The sequence below is a fragment of the Mastigoproctus giganteus genome, chromosome 1, assembly GCF_048544385.1.
Source record: "Mastigoproctus giganteus isolate SK-2022 chromosome 1, ASM4854438v1, whole genome shotgun sequence".
In the NCBI taxonomy this organism is placed as follows: Eukaryota; Metazoa; Arthropoda; class Arachnida; order Uropygi; family Thelyphonidae; genus Mastigoproctus; species Mastigoproctus giganteus.
The window spans coordinates 251,006,490-251,030,564 of NC_143575.1; the positions used below are offsets into that span (position 1 = coordinate 251,006,490).

General features: G+C 37.7%; 1 protein-coding gene across 1 annotated transcript in view; it reads right to left on the minus strand.

Moving 5' to 3' along the window:
- Positions 1-3,102: 3,102 nt before the first annotated feature.
- Positions 3,103-24,075, minus strand: part of LOC150091753 (uncharacterized) — a 285,842-nt gene continuing 264,869 nt past the window's right edge. The window contains exons 21-22 of the mRNA XM_090376803.1: positions 6,794-6,979; positions 3,103-3,524 (exon numbers count right to left, since the gene is read on the minus strand). Coding sequence (XP_090232929.1) covers positions 3,366-3,524; positions 6,794-6,979 — 345 coding nt within the window. The 3' untranslated portion in view covers positions 3,103-3,365. The remainder of the gene's footprint in view (positions 3,525-6,793; positions 6,980-24,075) is intronic.

A 24,075-nucleotide genomic window follows, 5' to 3' on the forward strand; every position in this document is an offset into this window, starting at 1 on the left:
GGGATGTTATTGCTACCCACCTAACAATGCTAATTAAGAATTTTTCCAAACTATTATGTATCTCCAGAAAAAAAAATGTATTGGATTCGTGATCCCTTTACTTTTGAAATTTCTTCATGTCCTGAGCAAAAAGGAAGATCTTATCAACTGTCTGACGAAGCATTACGTGCTCGTTTCAAGACTACCTGTGAAAAATTTTGGCTTCCTCTTTGAGATGAGTATCCAGAATTATCAAAAATGGCAATACAAAGATAGCTACTTTTCGGGTCTACATATTTATGTGAGGCTTGTTTCTCAAAATTAAGAGCTATAAAAACAAAACAGCATTCCAGACTTGATCCAGAAGATGACATGAGATTAAGCAATTTCAAATATTGCATTCAAATAGTATTGGTTATCCAGGCTCATCCCTCTCATTAATTGTTTTGTTTTATAATTGTTTCGTAATATTAATTGAAGACTAAAAATTTGATTTGTTGTTTTTGCTGTGTTCAATAATCAATTATTTTAATGTGTAAATTAATAAGAAAATTTTTTTATTCCTTTCTCAGTACTCAAAATTTTCTAGTATAAGATTTATAAAATGCCATTTTTCTTCTCTAAAAATCTTGTCATCCTCCCTTGGCGTTTACATTGAGGGGTTGCGTCAATTTTAAATTTTATAAAGGGGGCTGCGAGCGAAATAAGTTTGCATGCCACTGGTCTAGGATCTGTAGTGGCCATGTGGAGAACCATGAACGCTGATGGTAAATTAGCATTTTAGACAATTCCACAATCCTTACGATATGGCAGTTCTTTAGTACAGACATGTTTGTTTTAAGGGGTATTTCCCCACAGCATATCACTGGTGCTGCCTGAGAATGGTTTTTGGAAATAAACGTGTAAAAGCTGGAATGGCAGTGTGGAGTCCCAGTGTTTGAATCCTATGGAATGAAATGGAACATTAGATTAAGGATAGACCAACACATCCTACATCATTAGCTCAAGTGGTCACTGTTCAGGAGGAATGGAGGACCATACCTGCTGCAGTCTGTTGTTCACTGGCAAAAGATAAATGCGTATTAAGTGCCAGAGCAACTAAGGCTAGTGTGACAGTATATATTGCATCTGTATGTATGTGTATTCTTTGGTTGGCATGCTGTATGGGGGACAGAAAAACAGTTTCCAGAATTAAAAACCACGCAACCCTTGCCTGAGGACCTACTAACTCAGCCATGTTATTATATATATATATAAAAAAAAGCCCATAAAAATTCCCTGCTTCACTGACAGTATTTTGAGTTCAGGCTTTCCCATCCAGTGTAAGAGGAAGATGGTGATTATACACACTGAGCAGCAGTGATGTCAACGTGAAACCACGTGTCCAGATACTTTTTGGAGGGTAGAGAATATATGCTGTTAATAATGAGGGGAATAAAAAACCCAATTGTGTATATTTTATTACAAAAAATTTATTAAACCAATGCATAAATTCCAGCAGTTTAAAGCATAAATTAAAACCTTACATTAATTTTTCCAAGAGCAATAAAACAATATGCAATATATAAATCATACTAGCAAATTTCATCAAAACAACAATTTATAATACAAAAATTTGTTAATTGTTGTAAATAAATAAATATATATCAGAACAAACTTCGCAACAGAGATCACTAACCATCACCTCATATGAGCATGGCAGAAATAGCAGAGATAATCCTGGCATTTCTTTTGGTAAACTTGCATTGCTGAACATTGTCACGGATTATTTACTGTTGAGCACCATTTTATTATTATTTTTTTTTCTAAAGTCTAAATGCTTCGTTAATGAAAAGCATTCAAGAATCTAAACCTACACATTTATAACATAAATGGCATTCTGTACTATGTGGCAAATATATTTAGATAATACTTTAACATGAGCAATTCATCAGCTGGAAAACAAATTTCTTAATGGCAAAACACCTGGTGTTTACCAATTTTAGGCAGGTTACAATTTGTTTTTCATCTTAGTTGGACAAGCAATTAAAAAAAAAAAAAAAAAGGAAACCATAAAAGACAGCAATATTTAAAGCACTTACTACTTAATAATATTAAACTAGTCTAAAACTGCTCATAAAATAGCATGTGCATTGTTCTATTGCTATTTTTACAATCTGAAGTACTTACTTCTTTGCAATTTCTGCCAGATATACACATACATAAAAAAATCAAGAACAGCAGGATGAACATTATGTAGCATACCTTGACTTAGAATATCTGATGCAAATATGGCACAAACAGGGTATATAAGACACATGAGGAACAATGTCACAAACCTCTCAGTCCACAGGGACTCTTTTGTTTGGGGTTGTTATAATACTCTATGCCAAAATCTTAAAACCAAGAAACTATTAAAATCAAAGTTATATTGTGTATAATATATTTTTTATCTAGCATTCTTCATTCTGTAAATAACATACATGAGATTTATCACTCATAAACAAGAAACTAAAACAGATCTTGTTTTTTACCCCCCCCTCTTCATTATATCCAAGAACTAGATTTTTAATAATATAAATAATCTTGAGTAAGATACATGATTTGAACACAACTGTTTTTAATAGTTTTTGTTAATTTATAATTAGTATATGACAAATTGTAGGTCTTTATTCAGAGTGATCAAAACAATCATTTCTGGCACACTTCCATCTTGCAAATTGCAGTTAAGATTTTCCAACTTGTTTTATGGATAATATCAAACATTTTAACAGTCTTTTGAATGAAGTAACATAACACAAAACATGTATATATATATATATATATATATCTACAAAAGATATTCACATAAATTTGTATGAATCATAACAGACACCCAATCACGTGGGTTTCAGGAACATTACAATGACTAATCTTATTCACAGAAATAACTGCACAACATATTCTGGTCATGAGAGGTTGTACAGAGGAAGAGATGGGGAAGAAGAGCAGAAAAACGGAGAGAGGGACAGAATGAAAAGGCTATAACAGTTTACTCCACAACAACCACTTTCTCTATGTAGCATTCAGAAGGAATGTAAAAGAGTACTATGTGAAGTGGTTAATATACAAAAGTTCAACTATGGACTTCCAGGTCAAAAAAAAAAAAAGGAAAAAAAAAAAGGCAAATTGACCTGTATTATTTGGGCAACTACATTAACCACCGTCTAAATCTGGTGGATAAAAGTCTGGGAGAGGGGCCATTTTGGCACTAAACTTTAGTTGTGTTACGTGCACCACATGAAAAGCAATGAAGCACACCACACTCCTTGTAAAAATGCTTCATATGGAGTTCTTCAATCTGTCTTAGCTACAGAGCATGCCGGCTCACAGACACTATCACATATTTCCCATGCATAAAGGAAAAGTTATTTTTTCTTCAATGCCTTTTCAGCTTTTTTCTGTTGTTTTTCTCTTGCTTTCTGTTCTTTCTCATGAGCTTTTCTTTCCTTTTCAATCTGCGTTTTCATTTCCTTGATTTTTTTCTTTATTAGAGACCTGTCACCACTATTAGTTACGCCCAATACCTTTTGAAAAAAGCAAATATGTAAATGAATTAACACATTTCAATTTACATAACAGATGAAAATTTGAGGTAGTTCACTCTATATGAGAGTGGCTAGAAAGACCCAGGAATGGCTTTATAAACAAGGTAAAATTTGAACTTGCTAATTATTTGCTTTTGTCCCTTTAAAAGTAGTCAGAGGGAACTACTTCACTGATATTGATTTTAGTGCCCTTGACATATGCTATTGGACTTTCTCGAAGATAAAAATGTTCCCTTTCAGTGAAGTTATATTTGGACTAGAAAAAGTCAGGAGTCAAATTGGGAGAATACGGAGGTTCCACCTGAAGAATCTCATTTTCCAACAAAAACTGTCAACAACAATGCAAGTCATTTCTGTAATATCTTATCCCTCAAATGCTTCAAAACTTGAAGGTTGGGAATGAATTCTGAGTGGAAAATACCTTTTCTATAAAAAAAAAAAAAAAAAAAACACGATCTTGAAGTTTGATTTTTTCCTCCTTGTTATTTTTGATCTTGGAGAACTTGTGGTCTTTTTCCACTGTCTGCTCTGCCTTTTCATATTGGGATTGTACTGAATATATCCATGTTGCATCCTCTGTTATGATGTACAGAAAAATTTAGTTCTGCTTGAATTTTGTCCAAAAAAAAGTTAATGTAAACTCATTCTTATTTCAGTCAATGGTCTTGAATCAATTTTTTTGGCACTATATTCAACAAATATTTTCTTAATTTCAAGCATAATGGGTTAAAATCTGATCCAACCTTACCTACTATGCTATTAAGGTGATAGTTATTCTTTAACCAGTACAAACTAAGTCCTGCACTCTCAAAATTTGATTGAGGTGTATAAAGCTTCGAATGGTTTGAGCATGCTCAATGCTGATGGGACTCTTCCTCTTGCTCAGAATAATCATCTGAGAGGGAATAAATTCAAATTAAGGAAAGACAGTTGTAGAATAGATGTGCAAAAGTTTGCCTTTAGCCAGCGGGTGGTTGATTACTGGAAAAAACTTCCATCAGTCATTGCAGAAGTTGATAGCTTAAATAGATTCAAGGCAGAACTAGACAAACATTTGAAGTGAGTGGATGGGTGAAATGAGAAGGTTTTTTTTTTTTTTTTGGAAAGCAAGCAAGAAAGCTTGCTTTCTTGCGTCATGTGCCTTGCTAATGCTAATTTTCACCAGTTTTTGCTAAAGGTGGATGGCCAGATCAAGCCACATCATGTACATTTTCTCTTCCTTCAGAAAATTGTTTTTGCTATTTGAAAACTTTACCCTTCAACCCTACAGGCTCTTCATAAACATCTTGTAACAATTTGTAACTTTCAGTGGGAGCATTCATTTAATCAAAAATTTCAGGTTCACATGTTGTTCTATAAATTTTTTAGATAATTTTACATTCTGAAAGCAAAAACCACTTCAATATACAACAGCTTTGTCATTAATTGTAGCAACTGCACCATACCATGGCCTTTCCTGGAATTTTCTAGCCAACCTCATCAAACATAAACAAAATTACCAATTCTCTAATAATTTAGTAAACTTTACATCTGATAGGTGTGTGTGTGTGTGTGTGTGTGTGTGTGTGTGTGTGTGTGTGTGTGCGCGCGCGCGCGCACGCATGCCAAATTAACCACCCTAATAAGTCAAGAAAACATGTTTTGGGTTTTTAAACTTTGATATCAATACAAATACAATCTGTTAGATTACACTTAATCATTACAATGTTTTCAGGTTGACGCATTTATAATACTGTAAGCATTTCATTCCAAAAACTATGCTATGCTTGAGAAGAAGGCAAAAGCCTATCATGGTTTATGCTTTCTCATAAAGGGCCAACTGTAGATTTTCATCGAATTGTCATATACTGAGCTACTAAATGAAAGGAGTGGACTGCAATTTAATTAAAAGCATATCACTGTAATGAAAGCTCAGAGAGCAGGCAGCCATGGTTATTTCAAACCCCAACAAAACAGTCAATAAAAGAGAACCTTTCTTTGGGTGTAGAACTATAAAAAGGAACTGGAAATTTATACAAAAAAGGAGGATTATGATTGTATAGAATTTATCTTGGAATTAGAACAATGTGATCATTTGGAATGTTTTATTATTAGATTATTCTTGAAAGACAGATTCTTTGATATGTCATGGAAGGCTTTAGTTCAACATGACTGAGAATTTATACTACAATGGTCAAAGTAAAAAACCTCATTTATTCTTTTACGTCTGTATTAACAAACATGACTACTTAGAGTAAAATATTTGTTTTAAATGTCAAACCCATAGTGACTAAACTATGAGAAACACTTCTCGGTATTTAGGGTTTTTTTTTAACCTTAAATTTAATGTAATGGAGTGACTTACACACAGCAGTGTAACCCACCCAGTGGTAAATGGAAAAGCCAAAGCTTTCCTTCAGAAAGGATATGAAAACTTTATATCAACAAACTACAGACATGTCTGATATCATCCACACAGCAGGTGATCAGCCAATAGTAGCAGACATCTAGTCAGACAAAGCGCAGCCAGTCACAAGCAAACAGACAACCAGAACTCTATATTTTAGCAACACCAGATTCTTCTGAACAACAGGATGCAAAACTCTTTCCTTTATCTGGACCACATCCTGGTGTCATTTCCTATAGTCTGGCAAACAGTTCCAGATGTACCACAGAGTCCTTTGTTTTCCTGTTTTGTAAAATTAGGACATTTAACTGACCTATTCATGGAAAGGTCTAAAGAAATGGTAAGGTTTTGTTGGGAATCTAGAACTTCTGATTTAGGAGATTTACAGGATGTGTACATGGTGTACAGCATCATTTATAATTGGATACAGAACTCTAAAAACAGACATAGCCAAATTTTTAAAATAGAGCTGGTGTTATACAAGAGCTACATTATAAAAAAATTTCTAATAGGGAGCAACAATTATAGACTGTCAAGGCCATTTGCCTACTCCACTCCATGCCTTCCCCTCTTCCATCTAGCAACCCTGTTTACACTTTACAGCTACTCCTTTGATAAGTAACTATTCCATTACTTATTTCTTTGTAATATATACAAATAGGTGAGGCAGAAGAGGGGAAACCTGTACAGGCATGAAATTGAGAAGGCACATGGCCTTAACAGGCAAGAAGATTTATTCCCTACAACAGATAATTTACTGGAGATACAGTCATACACTTGATCAGTCAGTTACAGACACATGACAACAAAAAGAGGTAGGCTAAAGATGGTATTTAGACACTTTAAAGCATAAGATACTTACTTTTAACTTACTGCTGTCAATTTGTAATAAGTAACTACCTGTCACATCATTTTCTTGAAACTGGCGAGTGTATCTTTCTAAACCAAGAGTCATAAGCCAGTGTCCCACTTGGACTGTTGTCCACAAGTGCACTGGTCTACCCTGCCAATTCTGTGGTCGTCTTTCCCGACTGCTGCTGCGTCTTTCCTAAAAAAATGAGAAAATATTATTCAAAGCAAAAGTGCCATGTTAATTTTAATAAAAATTTTAAACACTCTTAGCTTAATGGTAATTGTGAATCCCTATTAATGTGGGGATTTGAATGTGCATTTAAGGAGAAAATTAACATGTAATGTAGTATACTTAACAGTAGGATTATAAATATAAACTGTTCACTAAGTCAGAGGTTAGCAAAGTTTTAGTGTGGAAACTAGGTTTTCTCTTGTATGGTGTATTACAAAATATAATTTTTACAATTACAAAATATCAAAGGGTGATGATTATGGTTTCAGAAATGTCTTTTGGGAGCTTCACTTTAAAATTATGAGGATGGACTGAAAAGTAATGCCTCTTATTGCATAAGTTTTGAAAAATAGAAAAAAAATCAATAATTTGTTGTATCATTCTTCTATATATGTCACTTAACTCAATACATTTATAATGAGTTTTTGTAATACTGTTTTGGCTGCGAGGCCAACCATTAACTTCATTAGAAGCGATATCTATTGCCTCAGAGAATGTCCTGCAAGTTTTTAGAAATGATAATAATAAATAATAAAAAAAATCACAGAGAAAAAAAATTGCAAAAGTTACTCCACTGGACCTACCTCCCCCAAGGTCCAAGTGATGGCCGAGGCAGAGAATTGTGCCATCTGGTGTCACTCCCATAACTACCACTCACCACTGGATGTCAAAGCTAAACAGGTCTGCATCCAGGGCCAGATTAAGGATGAAGCAAGCCCCCGGCCATATTTAAATTTGAGGTCCCTTTAACATATATATATTGTGTTCTTATTAAAGCTTATGATTTAAATTCTGGTAAATTGTATATGATTATTTCTTTATCACGTGCTACGTTAATGCTATTGTCATGTGGCAATTTGACATTATACGTGCATGAAATAATACTGGTCAATTGATTTAATGCTTCAATATTGGTCGATTTAATCTATTTTCTGGTATTTATTTATTTATTTATAGGTATTTAAGTGTATATGGAACAGGTTAACAAGTTAGCATATGTGGGCTAACTTTAGCCTGGGGGCCTGTAAATGTAATGGTAATAATAAATGAAGTTAAAAATATATATACTAATGGTATTAAGCAATGCAAATTTCAGTAAAATTTTTACATAAAACATCAAATAACATTCTTTCACCTGGTCATCTATCCGCTACTTCATCGGGGGCTTTGAGCGGATCGATAGCCAGACTAAAGGATATGTCTCATACCTACCCGTACACACACACACACACACACACACACACACACACACACACACACACACACACACACACGTTTGTTTGTTATTTGGTTTTTAGGAGCATTAGCAACTAAGGCCATATTGCTCCGGGATATGCGGTGGTCATTCCCTGACCTTTCCGCATCCTGCATATTTGGTGGTGACGACATAATATATATATATATTACACACATACATATAAATACAAATGCAATATTGGTTTTTATATTTATATTGTGAATAATATAAATTATATTATATGTACGTAGGTATGAGACATTCCTTTAGTCTGGCTATCGATCTGCTCAAAGCCCCCGATGAAGTAGCGGATAGATGACCAAGTGAAAGAATGTTATTTAAATGTTATTTGATGTTTTACCTAAAAATTTTACTGAAATTTGCATTGCTTAATACCATTAGTATATATATTCTTAACTTCATTTATTATTACCATTACATTTACAGGCCCCCAGGCTAAAGTTAGCCCACATACGCTAACTTGTTAACCTGTTCCATATACACTTAAATACCTATAAATAAATAAATAAATATCAGAAAATAGATTAAATCGACCAATATCGAAGCATTAAATCAATTGACCAGTATATATATATATATATATATATATATACACAGTGAAACTTCTCCTAACGGACACCTCTTTCTAATGGACATCTCTCTACAACGGACATTTTCAAATTCCCCAATCTCCTCTATTGGTTTTAACATGTTTTCAGCTTCTGTCTAGCGGACATTCTCTGTAACGGACGCAGACAGGCAATCTGCACTGTTTTGTTTAGATTAGCACTTAATTTGATCTCCCCATAACGGACAGGGGCGAGCTCACGGCCCTTTTTCTAGGAACTTTAGTCTGGCTATCGACCGAATATCAGAAAATAGATTAAATCGACCAATATCGAAGCATTAAATCAATTGACCAGTATGTATATATATATATATATATACAGTGAAACTTCTCCTAACGGACACCTCTTTCTAATGGACATCTCTCTACAACGGACATTTTCAAATTCCCCAACTCTCCTCTATTGGTTTTAACGTGTTTTCAGCTTCTGTCTAGCGGACATTCTCTGTAATGGACGCAGACAAGCAATCTGCACTGTTTCATTTAGATTAGCACTTAATTTGATCTCCCCATAATGGACAGCGGGCGAGCTCACGGCCCTTTTTCTAGGAACTTTTCTTCCACGTATTGCCTCAATCGTGTGTTTATTTTCTATTTCCGATTCTCTGAATTTTATCAAGGTTTACGTCGTGGTTCTAAACCCTTTTTCAAGAATTTTAAGGCATGTGTAAAACTTTTGATGAACTCGGTGTGTGCAGGGGGGGGGGGATCTTGCCAGCCATTCGTCTTTTGAGTTTCAGTTTTCAGTTTTGTTCAGTGTCGTGCGAAGTGCACAATGTCTTTTCGTAAACATTTAACTTTAAAAGATAAAGTCGAGCTCATTAATGCGTATGATCGGCAAAAAAAATAGTGTTCGCAATCTCGCTGCAAAATTCAAAATCGAGAAGGTGCAGGTAAGCGACATCCTAAAGGAAAAAAAATGAACTGCTCAAACAATTTTGGTAACACGGAAATGATCAGGTTCAAAAATCATTCCCGAAAACTGTTGGACTTTAAATTGACAATGTTACGTACGAGTGGTTTTGTCGTGCACGTGCTAAAAAAATTCCCATTAATGGGCCTATTATTAGGGAAAAGGCTTTGGAGGTTGCGAAATCTATGGGAGTAAATGAGTTCAAAGCTTCTGTGGGATGGCTAGACAAGTTCAAAACTTGGCATAAAATTTCTTGGAAAACCGTAAGTGGTGAAGGTAGATCTGTTGATACTGGGGGTTGTAACAGAGTGGACCGTCAAATTGGAAGTTTATGTCATGATTTTGAAGCTAAGGATATTTACAACCACGACGAAACAGGGTTGTTTTTTAAAGCTCTTCCTGAAAAAACAATGAGTCTAAAAAACGAAAAGTGCCAGGGCAGAAAAATTTTTAAGGAACGCTTCACTGTACTATTGTGTACAAATATGCTGGGAGATTTTGAACAACCTCTTGTTATAGGAAAACTACAAAATCCTCGTTGTTTCAAGGGCATAAAGTTGAATCTTTTGAATGTTGACTGGAAGTCTAATAAAAAAGCATGGATGACACGAGATATCATGAGCGAATTTGGATAAGTCACTTTAACCAAAACATGATTTGGCAAAACAGAAAAATTATTCTTTTCATGGATAATGCTGCATCTCACCCGCACATTGAATTGTCCAACATTCAAATCGTTTTTATGCCACCAAATACAACTGCAGAGTTTCAGCCCTTGGATCAAGGAATAATAAAAAAATTTTAAACTTCACTACAGAAAACGTGTTTTAAGACATCTCATTGCAAACATGAACGATGTAACATGTGCGAGTGACCTTGCAAAGAAAATCAGCATTCTAGATGTGATTCAATGGATTTCCTCTTCAGTAAATGCAATAATTGAAGTTGTGAACAGCAATGTGGAGTAACAAGAAGAACAAGAACTTCAACATCTATTGATAATGTACGGATAATGTACGATACTTCAGCTACAAGTGACCCTGGCTACAAAGATATAGACTCAAACCTCACTACAGAAGATGGTGCTCTAGATATCAACGACATTATCATTGATATTGTTCAAGAAGTTCCTCATGAGGATGAAGAAATGGAAGGAGGTCATTCTGTTGAAGAACATATTAACAACGAACCACCAATGAAAATGGAAGAAGCGCTCATACAACTCAATCATTTAAAAATGTTTTTTGCCGCTGAAGAAGATACTAAAGGACTTTCGATGGTTTCTTCATTCCAAACAAATGTTGAAAACAAAATTATCAGCTGGAAGAAGGTGCAGAAGAAAATAAGTGATTACTGTATGTATTTTTCTTAAGATAAAGTCATAATATGCATAGCACAATTGTATGTATATTATTTATAAAAATATTGTGCAAAATCTGTATATAATTTAATTTTACATTAAACATTTGACGATTTTTCTTTATCTCTTGTGTATGTAATTGTATATTATTTACAAAAATATTGTTTAAAATCTGTATATATTTTAATTTAATTTTACATTAAACGTTTAACAATTTTTCTTTCTTTCTTTTTTTTTTCTCCTTCAGACTTCTTGTTAGCGGACACTTCTCTCTAACGGACAAATTCTTGTTCCCCATGGCTGTCCATTAAAGGGAAGTTTCAATGTATATATTACACACATACATATAAATACAAATGCAATATTTGTTTTTATATTTATATTGTGAATAATAATTCCTTGATAAAAATGTAGACTAAGAAGTCAAAAATGTTTTATGTTTTTTGGCTTGAAAAATAAAGTAATAATAAAAACAATTTTAACAGAAACTTTTAACTTATTTATTGTACAGTAATACCCTGGTTAACAAATCCTCTGGTAACAAAGCTCCTTTATAACAAAGTTGGCAAAAAACGCCCTACAGCAGATGCAAAAGTTTAGTAGTAGAGATTTTTGACGTAATTAGAACTCACTTCATGATATACAGAACAGTGGTTAATTGTCATTTATAACATGCATACCTACTGTAGTTGCTTTAATATATTTTATTAAATACATAATTAAATAATAATTTTCCAGTTTGTCACAAAAACATAAAACAATGTCTCTACATACCAAAATGCATCTAAGGTGGATAGAAAGCTGGAGAAAAGAAATGCCATGTAGTGCAATCAACTTTAAAAACAATTTTAAATCAAGCTGATAAAGTTAAGCAGTCTGTGCTAAATTGTAGTGACATTACAGCATCCAAATTAACGCACACATGTTATTTATTTGTTATTTTGGTTTTTAGGAGCATTAGCAACTAAGGCCATATTGCTCCTTGATATGCGGTGGTCATTCCCTGACCTTTCCGCATCCCCGTATTTGGTGGTGACGGGCTCGAACCCCGGTCTAATCAAGAAGCGTGTGCTACGCACTGCTGCTCCTTCCCACCTGGCTACGGAGGCGCCTTAACGCACACATGTAATAGCATTATAGAAAACATATAAAAAAATGTTTGGGTAGATGATATGACACAGCGTCATATGCCAGTCACCTAGGTAGATAATTCAACACAAAGTATTAAACTTATTTAACCATTTAAAGATCCAGGAAGCTCAGGAAACCACCACGACTTTTGTGGCTTCTCACGGTTGGTTTGAGAAATTCAAAAAACATGCAAGAATTCATAGCGTTAAACTGACAGGCGAGGCCACAAGTGCCAACAACAGCATAATTTCTTACACAACTGCAAGCCGTAGTAGAAAGGAAAATACCTGCAGAATTTGATATTCAATGTAGATGAAAGTGGGCTATTCTGGAAATGCTTGCCTTCCAAAAATTTCATCTCCTGAGATGAGAAAAGAGCTTCTGGGTTTAAAGCAGCCAAGGACCGATTAACAATGTTGTTCGGCGCAAATGCATCTGGTGATATGAAGCTAAAATCAATGCTTGTTTACAATTCCGAAGCACCTTGAGCTATGAAAGGATTCTCCACACCTAATTTGCCGGTAATATGGAAATCAAATAGAAAGGCCTGGGTGACAATGGACTTGTTTACCGATTGGTTTGTCAACTATTTTTGTCCTGTTGTCCAACATTATTACGAACAAAATAATTTTGAACCCAAGGCAGTTTTGCTACTGGACAATGCACCAGGTCATCCTTCAAATCTTGGCTCACTTCAAACATGCATTCCTGTTGAAGTGTTGTTTCTCCTGCCAAACACAACTTCGCTGCTACAACCAATGGATTAGGGTGTTATAGCAGCCTTTAAAGCCTACTATCTGAGACATACTTTTAGTCAACTGATTGAGGCTAATGATGAAACAACAGTTGCTCAACGTTTTCTGGAAAAACTACATTATGAAAGCAATCAGCAATATCAGAGAAGCCTGGGATGAAGTGACAGATCAGTGTCTTATTGGTGTTTGGTGACAAATATGGCCCAATGTTGTTACAGAATGTGATGGAGTAGAATGTGAAATTCCTGCAATTAGCACAGAAGTTATTCGAATGACACACACAACAGGCTGTGCAGAAGTTGATGTAGTTGACGTTCAGGATTTATTAAGTAGCCATGGTGAAACACTAACAAATGAGGAACTCCAAAGGTTAACGGAGCAACAAGTAAACAGTTCAGAAAATGAAGAAATGGTTCCCCCCAAAGAGGATATTAACAAGAGGCCTTGTTTAATTGTTTAAATGAAGTGACTTAATCTTAGATTCTTATCAGAAAATGATCCTGATTTTCAACAAAGCTGCATTGTGAAGAGATCCATTTAAATGCTTTAACTTGTTATAGCTAGATACTACGCGATCGTAAGAAAAAAGCAAGACAGTCGACCCTAGATGCATTTTTGAAAAAGTATTTTTTTAAAATATTTTATAATATAAAATGTATGTTCTCATTTCAAATAAATTTATTTTGAACAATTTCCATATTTTAGAAACATATCCATATTCTCGCTATGGCATTACTGTACAATGAAAAGTATAAGAATAAAATTTAAACACTTAACAAGCTAAGTTTAAGAATGCTTTTATATTACATGTTTTCTTGGTTTATTATTATTATCAGAAATTTTTATCACTACTTTAGAAAATATTTACAATGAAAATGAGGCCTCTCTTTGGATGAGGCCACCAGCCATGGCTGATTTGCTGTAGTGTTAATGCGGCCCTGTCCACCTCCAAAAATAGATGAAGACAAATTGTAGACTATCCAAGCCCAGCCAACTGGAAGTGCTTCCTGTGAAACTGCGCCAGTGGAGAAGTAATGAAGCTAGAGAGAGAGACATGACAATGTACAGGAGAAAACTACACACTAACGGGTTAGAACAATTTCTGATTTTTGAGGTCACCGAACAGTGAATAGTACACCAGAGACGGACCATCATTAAGAAGAAACTGATAGCTCCTGCAATCTGGAAAAATTCAAGCAGGATGTGAGGAACCAAATAAAACAAAAAAAAAAAACCCAATGAATATGGACACAATTGGAGGAAGAACAGCGAGTACAAGAACTACAACCTGGAGCAGCTGAAGTGAACACAGATAAGATAGCAATATCCAGAATAGAACTGGTGGAGGAAGAGCAATATCCAGAATAGATCTGGAGGAGGAATAGCAAGTACAAGAACTACAACCCAGAGCAGCTGAAGTGAACACAGATGAGATAGCAATATCCAGAATAGAAGAAGAATGGAAGAAAGCCATAGCAGAATTTGAGGGAATGAACCCCACAAAAATCCACATCATACCAAATCAGAGATCCAACAGAATCCTGTGGCAAGTAACAGACCTCAATAAGTGAATAATATCAGGTTATTTCTCAATAAAAATGAAGTAACACTAGACACCATCCGCACAGCCAGTTACTGTATCACCATAGCAGCCACCAGGATTAACAGATGGGAAACCAGACACCAACCTAACACAAAGACAAGGAACCACCAGCCTGGGAGAGGAGGCTAAAGCAGAAGATAGATGAGTGAAGATAGGCCAATTGACCCAATAACAACAGGATAACAGAAGTAAGTAGCTGTTCAGAAAAGTGAAGGCCATTTTCAAGAAAGAAAACGTCCATATACAGGTCAGCAAATAGCAGACCAGAGACAGAACATTGTCACGAAGAACCTGATAGCGCCTGCAAAGAACAAGGAATATGGACACAGCAAAACCAGAACTAGAGCAGGAGGAGGAACAGCAAATACAAGAAGTACAGCCCAATGCAGCCAAAGTGTAAAGATATAAGGTCACGATATTCAAAATAGAAGAGTGGAAGAAAGGCAGAATTCAAGGGAATGGACCCCACAAAATTTCTGTGGCAAGTCACAGACCAACTCAGTCGACAAATAATACTGAATTACCTCAACAACAGTGAAGTAACACTAGGTACTATCCACAAAGCCATTTACTGTGCCGCTGTAGCAGCCACCAGGCTGAACAAAAGAGAAACCAGAGATGAACAGAAAACAAAACAAGACAAGTAACCACCAGTCTGGGAAAGAAGGCTACAGCAGAATATAGAAGAGCTAAGAGTGAACCAGTACCAACAGGGTAACAGATGGAAGAAGCTAATCAGGAAAGTGAAGACTACCCCCAAGAAAGACAATGCCCATGAGACCTATAATCTGAGGATCAAAGAATACCTTGACACCCTCAAGCAGAACCATCTGGCCCTCAGCAAGAGACTTCATAGATACAGAGAGGGATTGCCCAGAGGAAATCAGACAAGTGGATACTTGATGAAAAGAGAGCCTTCTACAGGAAAATCAGACAGGAGAAGGAAGCCAGCAGACACCCCCCCCCCCACAAACCAGAAGGCAACTGAGAAGTTCTGGAGCAACCTACAGAGCAGCAAAGTTAGGTAAAATAGCCATATTCCCTGGATAGACCTAGAACGGATGAAAACCAAAGATATACAAGAGATGACAAAATGGGAGATTCAGGAGGAAGAAATACAAAAGTCGATCAAGAAGTCCCACAATTGGCAAACCCTAGGGATAGACAACATCTGTAACTGCTGGTAGTACAAGAAGATAAGCTGCTCACACCAGAGCAGCTCACTCAGATGAACTACCCAGACAATCCCAGAGCTTTTGACTTAGGGAATCACTTATCTGAAGGCTAAAGACAAAGACACCAAAAAACTGGCAAAGTACAGACCAATCACTTGCCTGCCTCCCAACAATGTACAAGATTTTGACCGTCTTCATAAACAAAACACTTCCTAATTCATTTCACAAATATATGTGTTCTCAATTCTAATCTCAACGATGTCCATTCCCACTTGAAGTCTGCCAAACTACATGTACTTTATCTGAAAGAATTCTCAGTTATCAGTTGATTCAACGACTGCTCATCTCAGTTGCCCAAATTATTTGCTGTATGATTCCTTTCCCCTCAAAGGTGGCACTTGTGCATATGTCCGTTCCGATATTCCCTGCCAGAGACTTGGTAACTTGGAATCTCCTCTTTTCGATCTTCTCTGGCTTAAAATCTCTTTATCTCACTGTGTCAAATTCATCTGTTCACTTGGAGCTCTTTGACTTCCTCTCTTTGCAACTTGATTTTCTCCAGTCCAACTTTCCATTGACTGGAAATCCTATCCATAGTTTTTCCGATGATAGCACATTGCACTCTACTTTCCATTTTGAGAAACCTTGCCCTGCTGAATCATCTTCAACTTCTCGAAAATCTGCTACCAATTCCTTAAATGCTGATTTCCAGGTAATTTTCTAGGGGGGCAAAGACAACCTAGTTGATTTCAATCCTTCTAAAACTCAGTTTTGTCTAATATCTCACAAAAAGGATTCTTCTGCTCCTATGCTTATCTTTGGTGACACTCTGATTTCTAGGCAAAATGATATATCTCTTTTGGAGATTACCCTGACTTCTAATCTCTCTTGGCACAAGCACATTACAAATATTGCTTCCTCTGCATCTAAAAAACTTGGTTTTCTCTTTCGCTCTTGGCGTTACTTTTCTTCCAAACATATGTTCACTCTGTACAAATCGCAAATCCCTACCACAGAATATTGTTCCCACATCTGGGGTAGTGCCCCCAAAACCTCTCTCTCAGGCTTCTTGATTCCATTCAGAAGAGGGCAGTTAGGTTAATTAATGATTCATCTCTAACAGAGTCTCTCCACTCGCTTTCTCATAGACGCACTGTTTCTGCTGCATGCCTCTTCTACAGATAATTCCATGGCACTGTTCTTCTGAATTGGCTTCTATAATTCCTGCTCTCTCTTTCAAAACAGTCCGAATTCGTGCAGCCACCAGCCAACATTCATTTACTGTCCAACTTCAAACTCACAGAACCAACTTTTCATCTTCCTCGTTTATTAATTCAACTGCTGTTTTCTGGAACAACCTTCCTTCATACGTATTTCCTGAAAATCACAGTCTACAGAAGTTCAAGTCCAATGTCAACAAATATCTTCTTTCGTCTTCTCAATCTCCAACCCAAGCACGGTACCAAGTACTATAGGTTCTAATACCTCTTGTGTTTGAGGTTTACATAAAAAAAAAAAAAAAGATATCTTACCACTCGGAAAGCCAGAACATCATGACTAAGCAGCAGAACGGATGTAAGCAGATGAGCAAAGCATGCAAGGAGCAATTGACCACTGATGCAGCAGTTTTGGAGTAAGCCTACAAAAAACTTCAAAATCTGTACACTGCCTACAATGACTACCACAAGGCCTTTCACTCCGTGACCCATAGCTGGTTGACAGAGACATTGAAGATCTACAAAGTCAACCAGACAGTGACACACTTCCTAAAAGCAACCATGGCAAAATGAAGGATCACCATCAAGGCCTAGAACATCAGAATCAGACCACTCACCATCAGAAGAGGAATCTTCCAGGGAAAATTCCTCTTCTGAGCCAACTGTGGTTCTGTGTAGCACTCAACACACTGTCTACCATGCTCAACAGCAAGTACGGATATACCCTAAAAGGAAGAACCTGTACTCTCTCTCACCTGATTTACACGGATGACATCAAACTCTAAGAGGCAACCGAGAATCATCTTGAAAGGCTACTACGGGTCACCAAAGAGTTCAGCACTGACATCAGGATGCAATCTGGCCTAGACAATATCATCTTTTAAGGGCACAAAAGGTGATATAGTTGTACACGTTGGCACTAATAATATTAAGAGTAGGAGACCGGCAGAATTACTTCACAAGTACAGGTCACTGCTGAACAAAAGCTGAGAATTAGGGTTGAAATTGAAAGTGTCTGCAATTCTGCTCAGATACGATAGGAGGGAGTATATGATGAGAGCCTTGTCGATCAATTCGGCCCTGGAAAGATTGTGCAAGGCTCAAGGGGTAGAATTTTTTTCAGCCTGGACTGTACTTGTTAACAGGAGAGATTGCTTCTACAGGGATGGGATACACTTAAATAGAAAGGGTGCAAGAATATTTGCTGATGCTATCGAGGCAGTGTTAGGTGGGTCAGAAAACTGCTAGCTTGGGGGGGAGACAAAGACCAATAGATTGACAGTAGCCACTGGCAGAGGTGAAAGAGATTCTTGCACTGCTTCTATTAGAATGAGCAGAAGCCTGAAAAACAAGATGCATGGTATTTCAGAGACTGCTGGGAGCCATTGCGGTACAAGTAAACACATGGGTTGTGATAGGGTAGCTAAGAATAGAAACAGGTGCAGGTATACTTGTATGTACACCAATGCTAGGAGTTTAGTAAATAAATTTGATGAATTTGAGGTATTGCTCAAAACATCAAAGGCAGATATTGTTGGGATATCAGAGACGTGGTGTCACACAGATATAAGGGATGCAGAACTGCAATTTGGGGAGTACAACGTCTACAGAAAGGATAGACAGGATAGGAAGGGGGGAGGGGTTATGCTATTAGTTAAGAAACACATAAAAACCAAGGAAGTGAAGCCAGTCGACATCGCTGGACAGTGCAGTGTTGAGTCAGTTTGGTGTGACATAAGCATTGGGAGATCAAAATTGAGAGTAGGAGTGTGCTATAGGCCTAATGACTCTGATGAGTATAATAAGGAACTGTACAGGGAAATAGAGTGGGCCAGTAAATCAGAGAGTCTTATAATGGGAGATTTTAATTTCCCAGATATTGACTGGAATTTGGGGGCTGGTTACTCACGCACTAGCAGGGCTTTTGTGGATTTATTGGATGATTGTTTTCTGCATCAGCATGTTCGGAAGGCAACTAGAGGGAGTAATACTCTTGATTTGATTATCAGCAGTGATTCTTCATGCATTAAGAATCTGCAGATAAATGAACCACTAGGTGGCAGTGATCACAGTGTGCTGAAGTGGGATTTACTCAAAGAGGTAACTACCATTAGGGGTAAAGGGAAGGGTTATTGCTTCCGTAAAGGCGACTACGATGGACTGAGACAGTATTTAAATTCTATACAGTGGGACCAACTGATGATGTTACCAACAGCAAATTCAAAATGGGAAGCATTCAAAGAACTTATCTTGCAAGCTACTAGGCTTTACATACCAACTAAGAAATATTGTTCAAGGTTTAGGCCAAAATGGATGTCAGATGAACTAATGAGGCATATGGCAGAGAAGAAAAATGCATGGGATACTTACAAATTAACACATGACACAGAAGCCTATGATAGATACAAGTTGATATGCAACCAAGTTACAAAGGAGGTTAGGCAGGCGAAGGCAGATTACGAGAAATCCTTGGCAAGGGATGCAAAGAAAAACAGCAAAGAGTTCTTTACTTATGTAAACTCTAGAAGGAAGGGGATGAATCAGATTGGTCCACTTGATATTGATGGGTCAACTGTTGATGATCCTGCTCAGGTAGCTAACAAACTAAATGAATATTTTGCATCGACATTCACACATGAGGAGTTATTCAGCAAGGGGAATGCCAGAGGTGTATTCAACTCTAGCAGTAAGCTACAGAATCTTGAAATAACTGGGAGTAAAGTGGAGGAGAAACTGTTGAAGATAAACACAAGAAAGGCACCCGGGGTGGATGGGATCTATCCAGTTATATTAAAGGAGGCAGCAAAGGAAGTAAGCAAACCCTTAGCCATAATTATGAGAGCTTCCTTGGACTCAGGGGAGGTACCCATAGACTGGAAATGTGCAAATGTGACCCCAATTCACAAAGGAGGATCAAAGACTGACACATGTAATTATAGACCTGTGAGCTTAACTTCTGTTCCAGGAAAATTAATGGAGGCACTGGTTAAAGAAGCACTGCAGGTTCATTTAGACAAGACTTCAGTTATAGCTCAGACACAGCATGGTTTTGTTAAGGGGAAGTCTTGCCTGACCAACTTGATTGGATACTATGATGCAGTCACAAAAGAACTGGATGCAGGGAATAACTTTGATATTATATACTTGGATCTTAGAAAGGCTTTTGATACTGTTGCACATGGAAGGCTGCTACACAAATTGGAGCAGTGTGACATTGGAGGCAAATTGCTGCTATGGATAAAGGGGTGGTTGAGGGGGAGAAGAGAGAGAGTGGTAATCAATGGACACTGCTCATCGTGGACTAATGTTATTAGTGGAGTCCCTCAGGGCTCAGTGTTGGGTCCATTATTGTTTTCTGTATTTATAAATGATATTGATGATTGTATATCAAGCTTAATGTCCAAGTTTGCAGACGATACAAAGGTTGGCAGGGTTGTCAAGGATACTACTGACACTATGCTGCTGCAACAGGATCTGGAAAGGTTGAGCAGATGGGCTGAGAGGTGGCAAATGAAGTTTAACATTGACAAATGTAAAGTACTACACATGGGAAACAGCAACCCCAGAGCAACGTATCAACTCTGTGGTACTACACTGACTGTGGTAGAGAATGAAAGGAACTTGGGGGTGGTTGTGCAGGCAGATATGAAGTTCTCTGAGCAGTGCAGACGGGCTGCAAGAGTAGCTCATGGAGTATTGTCAATGATATACAGGAATTTTTCCAGCAGGGATAAGGAAGTGATTATTCCATTGTATAAGGCAATGGTCAGGCCACACCTAGAGTACTGTATACAGGTCTGGGGGCCTCATTTCAAGAAGGATGTAGAGCTGCTGGAACGAGTACAGAGAAGGGCAACAAGATTAGTGAATGGAACAAAGGGGTGCTCTTACGAAGAAAGGCTTAAGTTTTGTAAATTACAGTGTCTGGAGACTAGGCACCAGCGAGGTGATCTGATAGAGGTGCATAAAGCCTTGAATGGTTTAAGCATGCTCAATGCTGATGGGATTCTTCCTCTAGCTCAGAAAAATCACCTGAGAGGGCATAAATTCAAATTGAGGAAAGACAGATGTAGGATAGACGTGCGGAAATTTGCCTTTAGCCAGTGGGTGGTTGGTTGGTGGAACAGACTTCCATCCCTTGTGGTGGAGGTTGATAGCCTAAATAAGTTTAAGGCTCAGCTGGACAGGTATTTTGAACGAACAGAGGGGTGAAGTGGAAGTGGGTTTTTTTTTTTTTTTTTTGGCTGATGCTGCATAAGCTTGCTTTCTTGCATCAAATGCCTCTACTAATGCTAAAAACCCATGGATTGCATCAGGGAAATACAGCTGGCCAAAACTACCAGCTGAAGACAGGTGAAGAGATTGATGCCATGACAGAGGGAGAGAACTTCAAATATCTGGTGATGATACAGGCTCAACAGCTAGAACAAAAGGAATTCAAGGTCTGTCTCACTGAAAATACCATCAGAGACTGAAAAGTCTGCTAAAATCAATGCTGAATGGCAGGAACATCATTAGAGCCATGAACACCTATGTGGTCCTAGTACTAACATACTGCTCCTGGATCATATATTGAACCAACACTAAGCTGGATGAGATTATGAGCTCTACCAGGACAATGATGATCAAGAGCCATGTACACCACCCAAAGCTCGCCATTGTTAGACTGACCATAGCCAAGAAAGGAGTTTGACAGACCTCACTGAACAACAGAAGGCAGCAATAAGAACTTGAGGAATTACTTCCAGGAAAACATAGTGCTAATCTTTCAAGCAGAAGATAATCAAAAAGATAGACAAATGGCACACACTGCTCAACCTCAACATGGAAACCCACTCACATAGACAGAAGAAAAAAAGACAAAGGTGAGCAAAGGCACTCCATGGCAGAACTACACTACATCAAGGCTACATAGATAAGATGGCTTCCAATGCATGGCTCATGAGCAGGAAGGTCTTTCCTGATAATGAACGATTCATGTTCACTATCCAAGACCAGGTAATAAAAATTAGGAACTACAGGAAATACATTGCCAAGGACCCTGGAGTGACAGATGACATGTCAATGATGTCACTTGACCCCAAAAACAATACAGCACATTAGCACGGGATGCAGGGTGATCACTCAGATGGAGTACTCATAGACACGACCAAGTCTCCAGGATAATACACAGTCTAAGCCGACCGGGCTAGCCGAGTGGGTAAAGTACCTGCCTGGCAACCCAAAGGTCGCGGGTTCGATTCCCGCCTAGGGCTTGGATCAAAGTACTGCAAAAACCTTGGGAGGTGCAATATGGCCACAGAAGCCGATGCGCCAACAACTACCAAATCAAAAAAAAAAAAAAAAAAAAAAAAAAAACAGTCTAGCACAAAAATACCAGTTGATCCAAGAAAGTGTATCATACTACAAGCAAAAACCACAGGCCATACTACAAACTGCTACTCACGAACTATACTGGGACTGCGCCATAATAACACATACGACAATCCCACATAACAGACCAGACATAACCCTCACTGACAGAAGGAAATGACTACCTACGTGATTGACATAGCAGTGCCCAACAACAGCAAACTCCAGAAAAGATCAGGAAGTAAAAAAAAGTAAAGTGCAGCCATTATCAACCCACTGCAGGGTGTAAGCCTCCTCAACAATTCATGCTGAGGGAAATGGACCATAATCTGCCACGCTGGTCCAGTGCGGGTTGGCAGATCGACCGTATTCAGCAGTCAGGGGCTTGAACCCCGGTCTACTCAAAGAGCGTGTGCTACTGCACTCCCGCTCCTGCCCACTCGGCTACGGAGGCCGATCAGGAAGTACACAGACCTAAGATAGGAAGTCAAAGAAATGACCATCCCATTCAACGTCGATCTTCAGAAAACTTACGAGGAAAAGATCAGAAAGAACACAATATAAGACAGGAAGTCAAAGAATTGTGGCATATGGAACAAGTGTAAGTGTAAGTTCATGTTAGCAGTGTTTCTACTTTTGCCTCTGCGTTATCAATTTGATTATCTGTTAGCATTAGCATTAGTAGAGGCATTTGATGCAAGAAAGCAAGCTTATGCAGCATCAGCCAAAAAAAAAAAAAAAAAAAAGTAAAATAAATAAATAAAAAATAACCACTTCCACTTCACCCCTCTGTTCTTTCGAAATACCTGTCCAGCCGAGCCTTAAACTTATTTAGGCTATCAACTTCCACGACAAGGGATGGAAGTCTGTTCCACCTACCAACCACCCGCTGGCTAAAGGCAAATTTCCACACATCTATCCTACATCTGTCTTTCCTCAATTTGAACTTATGCCCTCTCAGGTGATTATTCTGAGCAAGAGGAAGAATCCCATCAGCATTCAGCATGCTCAAACCATTCAAGGCTTTGTACAACTCTATCAGATCTCCTCGCTGGTGCCTAGTCTCCAGACACTGTAATTCGCAAAACTTAAGCCTTTCTTCGTAAGAGAACCCCTTTGTTCCATTCACTAATCTTGTTGCTCTTCTCTGTACTCGTTCCAGCAGCTCTACATCCTTCTTGAAATGAGGCCTCCAGGCCTGTATACAGTACTCTAGGTGTGGCCTGACCATTGCCTTATACAAGGGAATAATCACCTCCTTATCCCTGCTAGAAAAATTCCTATATATCATTGACAATACACCATGAGCTACTCTTGCAGCCCATCTGCACTACTCAAAGAACTTCATATCTGCCTGCACAACCACCCCCATGTCCCTTTCATTCTCTACCACTGTCAGTGTAGTACCACAGAGGTGATACGTTGCTCTGGGGTTGCTGTTTCCCATATGTAGTAATTTACATTTGTCAATGTTAAACTTCATTTGCCACCTCTCAGCCCATCTGCTCAACCTTTCCAGATCCTGCTGCAGCAGCATAGTGTCAGTAGTGTCCTTGACAACCCTGCCAACCTTCGTATCGTCTGCAAACTTGGACAATAAGCTTGATATACCATCATCAATATCATTTATAAATACAGAGAACAATAAAGGACCCAATACTGAACCCCGAGGGACTCCACTAATAACAT